Here is a 16,326-nt window from a genome sequence, read left to right on the forward strand (position 1 = left end):
ACTATAATTACGCATGGTGTCGATCGTGCAAATGAATCATCGAGCACCACGTATGGTCGATACTGGACCTTATAACCCTAACCAGACTCCGAATCTACCAAGTTACATGCGACACTTATACGAAAAATTTCAATACTGGATATTTGTCGCATACTTGTCGCTACCTAAAGCATTGACTTCAACCTTTATTATACCATAAGCTTATTATATTAGTTATTTATTTAGTATTATATTAATATCATTATTTTTATTGCTATATTAATGGTATATTTATTGTATAATAAAGGTTGTCTCTACACTTAATAAACGTATTTTGTTTTACTTAACAGTGAAAAAGATTAATATAGGTGAAAGCAATCGAATTTGAAGTAGTGTCTAGATTGCAATCACAACTGTGTCAATTTACAACTCACAGTCAATTAACATAAACATTAATATTCCCTTCAGTACGTTGGCCAAAAAGGACTAACAATATGATTAACAATTTAGGTGCTGGTATAAAATGACTTCGTTTTCATAAATCAATAAAATTTGACCATGGATGAAAAATACCAAAACAATTGTATTTTTCAGAATCAGTAGGAGATACGCGCATAGACAATGCCGAAAAACTTGATAATATAGCATACAATTTGAGGGCAATAACAATTAAATTCCGTATTTTATAATATTTCTCAAAAAAGCTATCTTCCTATTTCTTACAAATCAAAATACATCAAGCAACTAAGTCTATCGGACGTTAAAGTGGCATATAACGATGAACATTATTGGATATCGTGGCAAACTTAATCTTATCTGCAATTATACTACAAGACACTCTTAGGTTTGCAAGATTACGGGGATTATATCTTACAATAAAAGTAATTTAGAAACGTAATTAAAAATCCCCAGTAAAATTGAAGTTTTGGCAACCAGCCGTCAATAAATTTGACCATTACATATGTTATCAAGGTCACCTTCCTGAATGATCTTATTGTTCGTTGAGAAGTTATTACCAAAATAATAGATAAAACTGCTGTTGTTGGATTATATCGAATAATCGGTCCTTGTAGTATATAGCAGCAAAAATGAATCAATGTACTGCAAGGGACTACTATGAAAATGATATAGTAATATTTTTATTTTTGATATACTTGAACCAGAGTAGTGCTAATTGAATGAATCCGTGATTTAATTACGTAATTTGATTACATTGTAGTTCAAGTATAATATAGCATTCCAATTACGTTTAATTGAATTTATACAATGTATAATTCAAATATTTCTATTAATTCAATTGCTAATTACTTTATCATCACTGTAAATGAAGTATAAGGTAATTTGAATACAATACAATTAAAATTCAATGGAATCAAATTGTACTCAGACCTCTGATGAAGTCAGATAATTGTTAATATCTATTTTTCCTGTCTGTACGGCCTATTTTCCGTTATTGGTACACATGAAGCATTACGTAATTGCCGCTATTTTTTGCCTTCATGTGTATTATAAGTTACGTGAAGTAAGTACGCGTTTCATTTTTCAAATGCATGTATAAATATTGCAAACATATAACATCGAAGACTGTTTCTGTTCAGATAGCATGAACTTATAAATAATAGCAATATTCATTTCTGTTAATAATATTTGCTCACTGCAATTCCCATGTCTTTATCCGTGTTTTATTACGAGACTGCAGATTTTATGCATTCACGACAAAAACGAGTAAGTGCAATTTTAAGCAATAGGAAGACTTAAAAAGTTTTAAAGCATCAACGCATTAGTTTCAACTTCTGAACATTATTAAAGCATGAAAGAAAATATTTAGCTCTTATATGTTACAATTGATGCAAACAATTTTTATTTTACACAAAAATCTGCAGTCTATTTATTACCTGACACTGTTTCTTACTATTTACGAGACCTGACCCAAACATAAATCAATACGTTTGTATAAGGGTGAAATTATGTCACGATACATAATTCACTGGCAGGATCGCCGCGCCAATCAAAGAAAAAAGGAATAATGGTACAAAGATAGGCAAAAAACACATATCTGCAAATAAAAATTTGTTGTGAATTCAATTGAATGTTAGATTGCAACGATAAAAGCACCTGAAAACAGATCTTATTAGTTTGTTTATTTCTCGTTGTAAAGTTGGCATTTGAAAACGATGTCGGAACCAGTGTTTCATCAAATAGCGTGTATCTCCAAAACTGAATCACTTCTGACCTATACGCCATACACTGCGCACTGTCTTAATAGATTAGGAAAAGTCAGGGCTGAACTTCACTTGAGTTTTTTCTATATAACCCTGTAGATTAAGACGAGGAAATGCCAAAAATCCATGTTTTAATGTGAGGGATTCGCTGGTTCAAACGTGGAGCGATTCGAAACATTTTTGACAGGTAAGGGCGCCGCCATATTGGTATGTACTCAGACATCGTCCAATGAGCGGAGCCGTCGGAAGGTTGGTTAGGTTCGTGAGGGGGTGTAGAGAGCCGACAGGCCGGCCTGATTACGCTCGCAAATCTACGTTATCGACGTCACCTGCGTGCTTGTGCTATCATCTAGCGACTCTGCTCGTTAGACGACGCGCGACGGTGAGTACATACCAACATGGCGGTAGCCTTACGCGTCAAAAACACTTGAAATCGCTCAACTTGAAACACGTATATTTTTGGCATTTTCTCGTAAAAATCTACAGAATTATACAGACAAAAACTTAAAATTTTTTAAGTTATCTAGGGTTAACGTTCTGGAAAGCTAGTTTGTTTTCAATTGTTATAGGATTGTTAGGGATATTTCAAGCTTCGCATCTATCTTCCGCAAGGTACATGACTAGGTATGGAAATTGAAAGCAACTCAGAAACTATAATTGATTTGACTTTGACCTGATTTTAGTGTGCAAAGTTATCCTTTAAAAGGATTATTATGTGTAGCGAAACACCCTGTTTATAGAAATTATAAAAAGCATTGATTCAAAAGTTTCGTAATTGGTGGTACATAATTAAACCGCTCCACACTCCACAGTGCTCGAAAGATCGGTCTGACTCGGTCTGATCGGAACTCTCGAACGGTCAACTCGATCCGGACCAATCTGATTGTGAGCAGGCAAAGCAAGCCATCAAGCCGCTTTCCGAATCGGTCTAGGCGGTGTGATGGTTTGCTGGCTTGTTGGCTAATTCGACTTGCTGTTTGATGGCCCATCATTACTCGGTGAGTAGTACACGCAGCATCCAGAACAGGAAATGCTATTATTAAAAATATACAATCGATATTCGCATCAGGTATAGAAGCGAGATTAGAGATTAGGAAGAGTTTTCTATAACATTAGTGTACAGACAACTGTCGCGTTTCTTGCAGAATTAGCTACTGCTTTCTATCTGCACCACTTCTGAGATCCTGGCGCGGCGGGTCAGTAGGAACGCACCTTACACCTATGCTAAAGTAATTTTCTCATTTTCTCTGCTTTTCAAATTATTCAATAAACGACCAAAACTATACATGCGTACCTTCGGCAGGTAACTGTCGCGTTAAACCTCCGAATCCGCAGAAACTACCCGTGCATTACTGTATTTATTTATGCGCAAATGCGCTGAAAAATATGTCGGTACGTGTTGCCAATGTGAAGATGTAGTAATGTTTATAGACGGGGAATTATACCATTGAACGATATGCACAAAGTATTCCCTGTACTTATACAGGGTGTTAAAAAACCATTCAGTATTTATATGGTATATAGGATACACTGTACTGGGTAACAAAGCTTTAGTAAACATAGATCGAAAGGTCAACCGTTTCTGAGATATAAACATTTTTGTTTGCTAGTATCATGATTGACTTACTTCCATTGCATGCGATGTTTACTTTAGTGTTTATAAACCGCGTTCTAAATGTCCTCCTTCAATCAGTCAGTTCTGTAGTGGAAAATCACAACACGTGGAAAATTTTCTATAAATATCAAGAAGCCAGTAGTAAATGAATCATGATGTTGGCAAACAAAAATCTTTATATCTCAGAAACAGTTGACCTTTCGACTTATGTTTACTAAAGCTTTTTTACTCAGTACAATGTATCCTATATACCCTATAAATATTCAATGGTTTTTTTAACACCCTGTATAGTAGAGCCAGTTATCTTATAGTTAGTACACATAAAACTGTAATGTTATGAAAACAAGATTCAACGGCGCACAGTAGGTTGGAAACCTGTTTTTCGTGGCCAAAAGTAAATTTTTATAGTTTCATATTTTGGAAAAAATTTTGTAAAGCTTCAAAGTCCAAAATATTAGCCATTTTGGATAATTATGTATGCGGCAACATCACGTGGAATATAGCATAATGTCACACGAATAGGGAAGAGCAACTGGTGGCTATCTTATGAAGATAAATGAAGAATGATTGATTTTAATAGTTGGTCGTGCAGTATCTCTGCAAGATTATCATTATATGTGAATTCGAAAACCATGTTTTTCAGACGTGACACTTTCGCCGGAAGTGTACGATATAACCGTTGTCGCTATTTAAACAGACACATTAGAGTATGACTAAAACAAATCAGTAGGTCAGTAGTGTCAAGTAGATACGATGAGTAATTATCTAGCAGAATTACGTGGTACAAGCTTTTGGATTATTTAGATTTAGATCTTTAGCAAAAGAGCGTGAAGTTCAACCATCTACTATTATCAGATTTACGAAGTACTAATTACCACCTCATAGCATCGGTTACCATAATACCAGTTTCAAGGGTGATAATTAGACTTCGGAGTTTTATGCGAAACTATAAATTGTCTGTTTGAATTCCAAAGTACAGAAGCTGTATGAAAATATCTTTCCTTCCTTAATAACTTCCCAGTAAACAATTTCCGTTAGACTAGTGGGAGACTAGCGGACCAACTCCATATCCATCTGTTTCCGCAACCTAGCGCAATATTGGCAGTAGAGCCTGCTAGCAGCAGATTTTTATCAGATGCAACCATCTAGCGCCGATTTTAGTGACTCCCTAATCAATCTGCAATTTCTACAATTTCAATTTCTACGATAGAGAGCGCGCATATATAATTATACATTTAAGTGAGTTCCAGGTTTAAAGAGGACTAAAAGCGACTATTTTAATTATAATACATATATTGTACTAAAAATAGCTAAAAATCTGAAGAATACATTTCTGCTTTTTCTATAAAGTAATGAAAAATAGTCGCTTTTAGTGCTCTTTAAACATTTAAGTGTATAATTGTATATGCACGCCCTCTATCGTTGTAACTGAAATAGCAGGGGTTGCAGTCACTGTAATCGTCGCTAGACGGTGCAACATATATATTTGATAGTAAGGGGGGCTATACCAACCGTCCGCAAATCTGCTGCCTGCGTCGGCTAGCAGACTCTGCTGATTTTCTTCCCATAGCAGGCTTGGCTGACCGGGTTTATACAGTTGAAAACAATACAACAGTATTTCAAAATTGGGCTTAACTTCACTTTCGCAACCCAGAAATTGTTAACTTTCTCTATATAATCCTGTATAATAATTTTTGAACCAGTGAATTCCTCACATTAATACGTGGATTTTTGGCATTTTCTCGTCAAGATCTACAGGATTATATAAGAAAAAAGTTAAAAATTTCTGGGTTGCCAAAGTGAAGTTTAACCCAAAATTGTTTTAATGATCTTACTTTTTTGCATTCGAGGTACTCATTCTCGTTATATAATAAATGCATAAAATCTGTGGTATAGCGATAATACTATCCATTACACAAGGGACTATAGAACAAGATAATACGTCATTAGACGCGCGACGAATAAGAATAGCGCAATAGTTGAGGTGAGTGCGTCGAATTCAAAAGAGGAACAGAATCCGTCTTATTAATTCGAAAGACAAGTATAGCATTAAAAAAAACATTCACCAGCTGACAAGAAACATAAACGATTAGGTTACTCTACACTCTACTGGCATCGCAACAACGATTAACAATATTAAAACAAGACTAACGATTTGCATTGCACCAAGAGAATATACGATACTGTGTACTCCTTTGATAAGAAGAACGTGATTATACTTTGCAAAGAAATCAATAACATTCGCAAAAATTATGAACGAAAATGCGATTTATGGAAACTCCTTAATTTTATTTCATACGAAGTTCTAGCATAAGCAAATTAATAAAGCAGAAACTCCGATCACGTTGGTCGAAAGAACCGTTTTACGCATTTCATGGTCGAAACATAATATTTCCGGAACGATGCAACTCTGTACTTACTTCTCTGAGTCATCTCTTTCTTTTCTTAAAAATGTAATTCTTTACTTGTGATAACTGACCTTTTCAATTTTTATTCAATCGCTACTCAGTGTAAATAATGATACTACTTGATACAAAATATGTACATCGCATTTATATTTCTCGCTATTGTCTTTATATAATTTATCCTTGATTTTCTTTTAATTTTTTTTTTTTTTTTTGTAATATTGTATATCCTACTAAAATTCTTCGTAAAAAAAAAATGATAACTGCTAGAATTCTTTTTCAAAACTTATACACTTATCTTGTCCGTATCTTAATAATCGTTTCATTGTATTTTATAATTTTACACGATGTTCCTACTACTTCTAAATACAATACAAATCAATAGTAAACTTTTGTGTGGAAAAACATACGATCTAATTTCATACTTGTTTCTCGTGTGAATCAAAAGGTGGGTGAGGAGAGTGACAGTAGTGGTAGTGAGAGGAGCCCGAAACAAGCGAAAAGAAGAAATCGTGGAGGACCTCCAACTACGAGAAGACGAAAAAGTGGGATCTCTGCGCGAGAAAGGAACCTTAGGAGGCTCGAGAGCAATGAGAGAGAAAGAATGAGAATGCACTCCCTGAACGATGCTTTCGAGGTAATTTTCCAATTTCGTATTCAATTCAAAGAAACGCCCTGGTACACTGGCTAATTTGAAACTTACACAAAATCTAAATGTCCCTACATAAAATACATTACCTACTAAATAATATTTTATTATTGACCCTGTCTTTATTGCCATGGAAACCATTAAAAGAAAAGAATAAGATTTATAACAATTAACCTTTACACTGCGACATTCGAATAGTTGAACATCAATATACAGGGTAATAGTACCGTTGGTACAACCGGAAAGGGGCTGATTCTACGTAAAAAAGAAATGAGTAAAAAATACAGTATACAATTTTTCATACTTTTCTGCGTGCCGCAGACGACTCCCCCTACTCCTGGGTCCTCCCCACCACTCTCCTATGGAGTGGGGTAAAAAACCACGTTCTTTTGACCGCTAAAGTCTAGAACATAATTTTGCAACATTAAAACTGACAATGAGCAGATTTGATTTATTCGAGGGAGGCGGTAAACAAAAGAAGGACGTTGTAAAAGAGATTGGGAAACTATACTTCGGAGTTTGAAAGGCATACGGCACGACAATATTTCTCCAAAATTATATGTTTCCAAGGACAAGTAGAGATAACAATTGCACGTGTAAAGGTTAATTTGTAACTGTTCGCCACAAAAGTGTAAATGATTCACTATCAATCTGATTTTCTAACAATTACACTGATGATAATAGTATACGTGAATACATTCGAATAAGCATGTGTTTCTAATTTGTTGTGTTTTATACAATCATGTAGGTATGCACAATTCCGCCAGTGTTTCCAAATGCATACGTCATTCATAAGAAATTTGCAAAACGGAAAATTAAAATCGCTGTAAGGCATCGATGTAGATTTTATAGGAGGAAGAAATGTACAAGTAAATAATTAACATTCATATGATTATAACTGTAGCGTTAATATCACCGAACCCCGTATTGTTTTCTTAGAGTTGGGACCGTAGTTTATTGTTTATTTTATCATTAGTGTGATCAGTTATTTGTTCCGAACGCGTCCACTCTGAATCCTCATTGAGCTTTTGCACCTGTCCTGAATGTATTTTGTCCTTATTCATAGATCACTCAAGTAGTTAGCTCTCTGATTTCCATTGATCTTCTATTATTCGACTATTCATCAAATTTTTTATATTCTATTCCGTAATAACTTGGTAGTATGTTTGTGTATAACAATTTCACTACACACGATGTCTATTGCTAGTTGTAACAATTTTGTTATTTTTATTTTTTGGTAGTTAGAAACGTTGGAGTATCCGAATCTATAAGTATTAGCATGACGGAATTATGCACTTCTACTTTAATAATTTTCCTGTAACCTTTGTTTCGTACACCATCGATAACATTTTTCGCCCACGAAATAAGTCAACATTTCTGGAGACTTACCCGTGACTTACACGAAAAGCGGAATTTAGTAATCACAAAAACAATAATGTCGGTTTCAGCAACTGCGCGAGGTAATACCACATGTAAAAATGGAAAGGAAACTCAGTAAAATAGAGACGCTCACGTTGGCTAAGAATTACATAATGGCCCTGACGAACGTCATATGTGAAATGCGCGGTGAGGAGCAACCATACACGTAAGTAGCTTATCAGTTCTTGCACGTACATATCGTACGCGAGTTAATATGCTAATCCACGTGTTCATAAAAGTCCATAAAAAAAGCTTCCCATAATTAACGACGAAAAGGTAACAGTTTTTATGATGAATTAGTAACAGCTGGCTGGTATTAGTGTTGTTACGTCATTTTTGCCGCGGCAAGTTCGATTATCGCGCAACAAATGAAATTAATTGACTAACGACGAGTTAATGTATGCACCGCACTCACACGGTTTGGTGGATGTTGATGTAAATAACTTGCCGCGGAATTGACCTTGGGCTTGAAAATTCAAAATCAAAAATCGTATCGTATTCTACTCGTGGCAAGGATCACCTTAATAAAGGAACCATAGGTCGCAAATGTTCCGTTTTCCCGGAAAACAATTCTTTCAGTTATACTGTTTATAATATGCTTTTATTTTATGGTAAAGGTAAAGGTAAATAGACATTTAAGCGCCCTCTCCTTTGCACATCTGTATGTATATTGCTGCAGTTCCACGCAACACCATTTAGGCGATAGAGTAGGGAAGCACACGTGTATAAATAATACTTCTGAGCTCGGAGCATCACGGATTTCCATTTAAACGTCTCTCACTTATCGAGAATCCACCATAGGTTGATGCAGAGAAATATTTTCAACGCTGGTTATGTCCAACCTAATCAGAAAGAGATATAAGAAGCAAGAAAGAGTTTAATCTTGTTTCTAATATGACAGGGCGCACGTGTGCAAACATGTGTGCACTAGCAGATATCGAATTGTTTAAATTCTCCATATGTAAAATGTAAATAGATACTCCGGCTGATTCTTGATGTCGCCCAGAGGCGTTGTGTAAAACTTTGTCTTACATACAATTGAAACAATATTATTGCATTTCTATTGGATTTTATCGAAAAGATGATGCTTTATTAGAGAATAACGTAAAAAAAGGAACACATTTTACTCTTTTACGGTCTTATTTTCGGGAAAATTGTGTTCGGAAATTTGTCAAACGGGTGCACATTAGTATGTACAAGAAGCAGGAACGATAAGTCAAACTGACAGGGGTAGGCGGCGATATCTATTCAACAGCGTGCGAGCTTCATGAGTTCTCAAACTTGTTTTTCTCGAAAACATGGCCGCAAACTAAAAAATTTGATTCATCTATTCAACTTAATTGTTTTCCGTATAATAAGTAAATAGTGCAATATCTGCCTGATTGTGCCACACGTGAATGCGCATTTTTGTATAATGTTATCAAGTGGGACAGACTGATATACTGCTCACTTCTGTTTTTCACCTCTAGAAAATCGGGCTTCTTCGTGAACACTTTTTCTTCCAAATATTCGGCGGTTTCGACATCCGCTCGATGCAGTTTCCGGTTATACCGAGCTGCCAAACTTAGAACCATGCCTAACGAACTCGTTCGCGCTACCGGTGAAAATGTCACCTTGAAATCAATTACAGGGCGTTGCGAGGAACCCCTGGCAAACTACTCGTGCCTTTCGTCGCACTATAGCTTCATCAGGACAGGTTACAACATTCTTACCCACAGGTCTGCTGAGAGATCGATACATCGTCTTTGGTCTCCCTCTACCACCTGTGTACACCTCACGAGGCCTACCACGATTTCGCTTCATTTCAATATGCAGTGTTTACTCTATATGTGTCCCAAATGCCTAGCCGATAAAAGTCCCAGAGCTATCCCCATTACCGTATACCCCGCGTGGGGCCAACCGAGAGGTGTAACATGATGTGGGACTCTATCGCTAAGAGAGTTACCCTAATGCGCCACGCGCAGTTCATTTGGTATGGGTCTGAGGTGGCCCGAGATCTAGGACCTTCACAGGGAGCAAGGTCAAGGGGGCGTAGCTTTCGAAAATGTCTCGGATCGAGCAGTTCATTCCGAAGTCTGACTTAAAAACTTCTCTAGAAACAGTCCCTGGTCGCTCACCCTTGCAACGCCCATATCTTTTTCGTACAATTAGGATGGGGGGCATGGCATCACCTATCCCGCCCCGGCTACGCCTATAGTCACTGGAGAGTCTCAAATGTTATGAATGAATGCGTTCGTTGAACCTTGTAACACGTAAATTTTAACGACTATATCGATAGATATCGATTCCACAATCAGGTCGCGAACAACATTATTAACGTTAACTGTCGCCGATATTGCATTGATATTCGAAAGTAAAGCAAAGATTATTTTATCAGCGACCTTTACTTTATCCACGGTCGAAATACTTCTTGGTTAGTATTATCTTATTTTTGACTTCAGTGAAGTTCAAATCAAAATCGGTTTCGCGAACAGTCTCGCGTTGATCGGTTTATTAATTGCGCTGAAAATGTATTAAACAGTCGATTTTCCGGTGATATGGCAGACAATGTAAAAAAGAAATGCTGTACTATTGATAACACAATACGATAACAACATTTTATCAAGTTAGGTACAATAACATCACAGTTATTAAAGTTAAAGTGTAATTTCAATCAATATTGAACGATATCGCGAAACATGTGCGAACAACTTTTCTTGATTAAAGGTACAGTCTATCTTGAAGAAGTTGAAATGATAGTTATATAATGTTTTAATACGATTCGATACGTACTTGACAACACAGCTGCATTCGATGGGGCACATCTTACATACACCGAAAAATCTCGTTTAAAATTGCTAATATCCATACATATTAACACACTTCGATAACCTTCGTAAATCGTGATAGCGCGATTTATCTTGCTGAACAGGAGCTAATGGTTCACTTCACTTCACTTCACTTATAATTTTATATAATCGTATAATTTTTGAACGAGTCAACTCCGCGCATTAAAGCTTGTATTTTTGGAGTTTCCTTATCAAAATCTAGAAGATTGCATTAAAAACAGTGCAAAATTTTTGGTCCCCGAAAGGAAAAGAATAGCCTAATCATTACTTATGAAATGGTTACTGTTTTTATTACGATGAACTGGAAAACTGGGTATTATGGTAGTTATAGAACGCCCGTAAATGAGAGAATATAATAGAAAAAAATGAATTTTCAGGTTTGTCGATGGAGAGTGTGGCTCTAGTAGCGGCGACAGTACAGGTCAGCTAGAATTAAGCGGCGGTGAACAACCCGAAGAAGCGTCCCCAGCATCGATGCACGAGACCAATAACAACAGTTTGCTGCATGAAGACTTAGAGCGCAGGATACCGTAGCCTGCGCAATTATTCGTAAAACCTGACCGAACCTCGTTGGTAAAACTCGTCGTGTGTGTATGTACGACAGAGGGAGAGAAGGAGAATGTGTGAGAGAGAGAGAGAGAGAGAGAGAGAGAGAGAGAGAGAGAAAAGGAGACAGAGAAAAAGAGAGAGAAAGATCGTGTATGTGCGCATGCATGTCCACGCGCGTGTGTGTGTGTGTACGTATGTAGATTCTTGAGCATATTCGTGAAAATCAGTTGCTTTAAGTATGCTCTGAAAGGAATAAAAATGTATATCTGTAAGAAGAAAGAGAGAAAGAGCGGAGGAGAAGTCAAAGTTCGAGAACTTATCGAGCTACATGTGTAGCAGAAGGGGACCAACGAAGTATCGTCAGGACTGCTGATGCGAAACCGTTGAAAAACCGTTTGAGACTTATCGAAGAAGATGCAATTCGGCGTCTACGAAATGATCCGTCCAAGGTCAACCTCTGGAGATCTTTTGAAGGCCAATGAGATGCAAGTTCGACAGAGAGTAAAAAGAAGGACTGACTTTTACGGGCAGTTAAGCTGGGAGAGTTCTTCCTTTTTTTTCCTTATTCTACTTCTTTTCGAGTGACACGAACCGATGGTCCTTGAGACATCTCGATTTTTTAGTCAGAAACTATGCCAGCATTAAACGGCCTTTGTTCGTGCTCGCATGGATCACTAATTGTCGTGAATCTTCACATCCTTTTTGTGCAATCGAATCGAATATCTCGGTCGTGTGCCAAAAAGCGAACGAAGAAACGTATTCGCGAAGGTTAAGAAATTTAGGAAAAAAAGAAAAGAAAAGAAAAGAGAAAACAATGATTTCGCCGTTTCTTGCTCTACGCTAATTGATTCACTGAAGTTCGCGTGTACTAAAATTGGCTTGATTTCGAAAGATCTCGGTGACGACACCGATAGATCGGATCGCATCGACAACGATAACGATCAGTGTGACGCAGAAGTGTGAAAAACTGTGATAAAATTTCGTATTAGAACCTCCGTTGCACATCATCCCGTGCGTGATGACGTGCAAAATACTTTATTTTTTTTTTTGTATTTCCTGTTGCGATGATTGTTTTACGGTGTACCAATTGGACAGAAACCGCAGGAAACCTTCATCGCGGAGAGTGGTCGTAATGAAATGTCAGGCAACGATACGAAACAATAGAAAACGAATCAACGATGATCACCATCCAACGAAAAGGCACATCAAATCGAAGATTATACAGTCTTTTTTCGATATATGTCCCAAATATCTAGCCGATAAAAGTCCCATAACTATCCCCACGAGAAGCTCGAGTGACCTCGGTTACCGAGCAGTGTAAACATAACACGGGTCGGGCATATCGGTGTGAGACCAGGAAGGAGACCACTACTAATCCAATTACAAAACTTCATTATTTTTCATTATTTTTTATGGGACTTTCACCAACATATTCGTGGTATTTTTCTAATGAAAATGATACCAAATATGATATAATTCCGAATATGATCTATCCGACCCGTATTGTGTTACACTCCTCGGCGAACGAGGTCTCTCGAGCTTCCTATCCGATATTTGTCCCTGGCTAGACCCGTGTTGTGGACATATATCGAGTAACTACTGTATATGGTCTCGCTAAAAAAATATCGCCGCTTACTAGACGAGTAACTTAAAACATTCAGCGAATCGCAACTTCAAAATCTTGTCGATCATTTGCGAATACAACTGTTCATCACCATAATTAAACGATTAAGTAATGGTTTATAATAGAGAGTACAATATCCTCGAATATCATTTAGATTGTATTTTTGCGAGGTTCGAGAATTTAAAAATATCCAGTTGTCGAAGGATAACATGAAATATTTAGGAAGAGTATTAAATATTCCACCACACATTTAATAATACGTTATTGTAGAAACGATGTTAAATGGAGTGATCGTTTAACGTTTCAATCGCCTTGAAGAAGTGATTCGTAGATATATCTCAACTAACGGATTTCGAAGAGATAATGCGCTCCTTAGGTGTATCCATAAATACAGGGTGTCCCAAAAATGTCAGAAAACTTCCTGAGGTCATTTGAAGTAACTTTTTCATTTTAAAAAATGTTGTGAAAAGTTGCTTGAAATTACTGAAAAGTTGCTTGAAATCACCTCGGGAACCCCTTCATACGTTTCAAGATTTTCCGACATTTTTGGAATAGCCTGTATATAAATATATACAATATATGTATACGTATTAGCAGATTAATGATTAATACGATGATTATTGATCGCGAATGTGATAATATTACTTTCGCTATAGCATCTCGAGAATGGGGACCAGAGACATCGACTTAAGTTACCAGATCCTACACACATACGCTCAAAACGCGTGTGTGCATCCATAAATACACACGCATATATACTGTATACACGGTCTAGCTTCGAGCAACGGATCCGCGAAGATTGCACCCCTCCTTTCGATAATAAAAACAAAAAAGGACAATGCATTTAATAGAAACGTCGACGCTCAAAACTGGACGTGTACGAATTTCATTGCGTTTTACTAGTGAATTTTTATACTTTTCATCGATTGTTTACACTATAAATGCTTTTCTCTTCTTAATTCGCTTCATTCGAAACGTTTGCCACGTTTCTCTCACTATTCCACTTGCCTACAAGTTGAGTGTGAAAATCGATTTATTTGCATGATTGCTCATGATGCCACGGAGTTTTTTTTTTACAGAGGCGAAACTTCTATCGAAATCGAAACCTTTGATATTCGTGTCCATAATTATCATTTTCACATAAAGTCAATAATATTTGGAACGTACTAATAATATGACAAAATACTACGTTTGAAAAATATACACAATCTCATGAACTGAATGTTACCCTAAAAGATTATCTTCTTCAGCATTTGTGTCAAGAAATAATGTGCAAAAATCGTTACAAACTGACCTTAACCGTGCAAAATTGACATTGACCGTCTTTTTCAAGGTCAACAAGGCTTACACATAGTTTCTTGACACCCTGTATATACTAAGAAGTTTGACCAGCGAAACAAACATACTCATGAGATATCGCTTATGGTTCTTCAGTCATATAAATTATTTTGAAGTATTTTCGTAGTGTACAAACTTGCATACCAAAAATTGGTTTTCGAAGAACGACGGCGGTTTCGTCTCTGTAAGAATCCTTTTATAGCGGTACTTTCATATTGACAGGTTCCGTAACTTATGTACTATGCATATCACTCAAAAGTTTTGGTACACGTGTTGAGAATAAAATTTATAAATATATATGTATTTATATATATATAAATACATATAAACGAAAAAAGTTCGTGCGGATTTATTATTTTTTATTTTATTGTTATTACTATTATTATTATTATTTATTATAATTATTATTATTATTACTATTTTGTTGTTATTATTATTATTATTACTGCTGTATCCTCAATTTTCAGTTAATAAGGTACGCGAATATAAAATTTGACCTCTTCTCTCATTACCTTTTTTGTATAGACATTGGAACATGAATAAAATTTAGAAATACGCTGCGTATCAACAAAATGGATATACAGTCTGTGTAAAAAGTATTCATACACCCTTTAAAAACGAATAACTTGTTTAATATTGGATCAAACGGCTCAAATTTTTTTGTAGATGTTAGAAGGAACAGTTTACTAGATAATGTGTAAATAATTTTTGTAGAAAATTGTTATTGGTCGCAATTGCGAAAAAAAGTAAAGAAATCGATCGAGGTTGCTATATGAAAACCTAATAAACTATTAAACTAATCCTAACATATAAAAAAAAACTCAATCCATTTGGTCCAATTTTAAAAATGTTGTTAGTTTTTAAAAAGTGTACGAATACCTTTCACATCTACTGTATCCTATTAACGATTCAATCATTCTTACATTAGTTTTGTGGCATACGATGAAAAATTTGATTTGATTCGAATTTATTTCTAGCGCATAAACCACACGAACTTTTTCGTATGTTTAATAGATGAAAATAAAGTTACTCTAAATATGTTTCTATATCTGTAGAGCACTACTTCGTTTTTACCCTTATATTATTCCTGCTCAATTTCAATTAATTAAATATTGAATAAATAATTTTTTTCCAAATTAAAAACAGAAAGCAACTGCATTTATCACAGTAAAAACGTAACGAATAATGCAAAACACAAACTAGAATTTTACAAATTACCAAAGTCTAAAAGTGTCATAAATATGCCAATATTTATTGAAATAATAGAATCGTATAGGCATTTCACTAGTAATTAAATCTCAGATTACTCAACGCTTAATTTCGTAAATTTAATCAATCGTTCTTTCATTTCGCATTCAGTATCGCACAAATACTTTTTATTATAGTATTTCGAATTTGAAATATCATTTGTATTATACTGATTCGTTAATGCGTTAAAATCAGTAATCAAAATCTCTTTACTAATATCAATTGAGTAACACATACTCAAGTTACATGTGTCATAAGTATTTGGAATGTATTTATTGGACACTTTACAAAAATTGTAAAAATAAAACGAATGTTACCTTAATTCGAAAAAGTGAATTTAGTTTAATTATCAATATTTTATAGCATGACCGTTGAAATCAATTTACATCGTTTAGCTTGCACCTTTCGAAACATTAATATTTTCTAATTTTCTAATTTTCTAATTTATTT

The 16,326-nt window shown here is 35.5% G+C and overlaps 1 protein-coding gene across 4 annotated transcripts in view; it reads left to right on the forward strand.

Annotated features, from left to right (window-relative positions):
- LOC143363057 (uncharacterized) overlaps nt 1-16,302 on the forward strand; it is a 40,575-nt gene extending 24,273 nt beyond the window's left edge. For 3 of the 4 annotated variants that reach the window (XM_076803678.1, XM_076803679.1, XM_076803680.1), the window contains 3 exons: nt 6,670-6,858; nt 8,319-8,455; nt 11,495-16,302. In XM_076803678.1, the coding sequence (XP_076659793.1) occupies nt 6,670-6,858; nt 8,319-8,455; nt 11,495-11,651 (483 nt within the window). In that variant the 3' untranslated portion in view covers nt 11,652-16,302. Of the gene's footprint in view, nt 1-3,013; nt 3,200-6,669; nt 6,859-8,318; nt 8,456-11,494 lie in introns of all 4 variants that reach the window. The other variant, XM_076803681.1, reaches the window with a different exon arrangement.
- Nucleotides 16,303-16,326: the final 24 nt, after the last annotated feature.

Source organism: Halictus rubicundus, chromosome 18 (assembly GCF_050948215.1).
Source record: "Halictus rubicundus isolate RS-2024b chromosome 18, iyHalRubi1_principal, whole genome shotgun sequence".
NCBI classification, from domain to species: domain Eukaryota; kingdom Metazoa; phylum Arthropoda; class Insecta; order Hymenoptera; family Halictidae; genus Halictus; species Halictus rubicundus.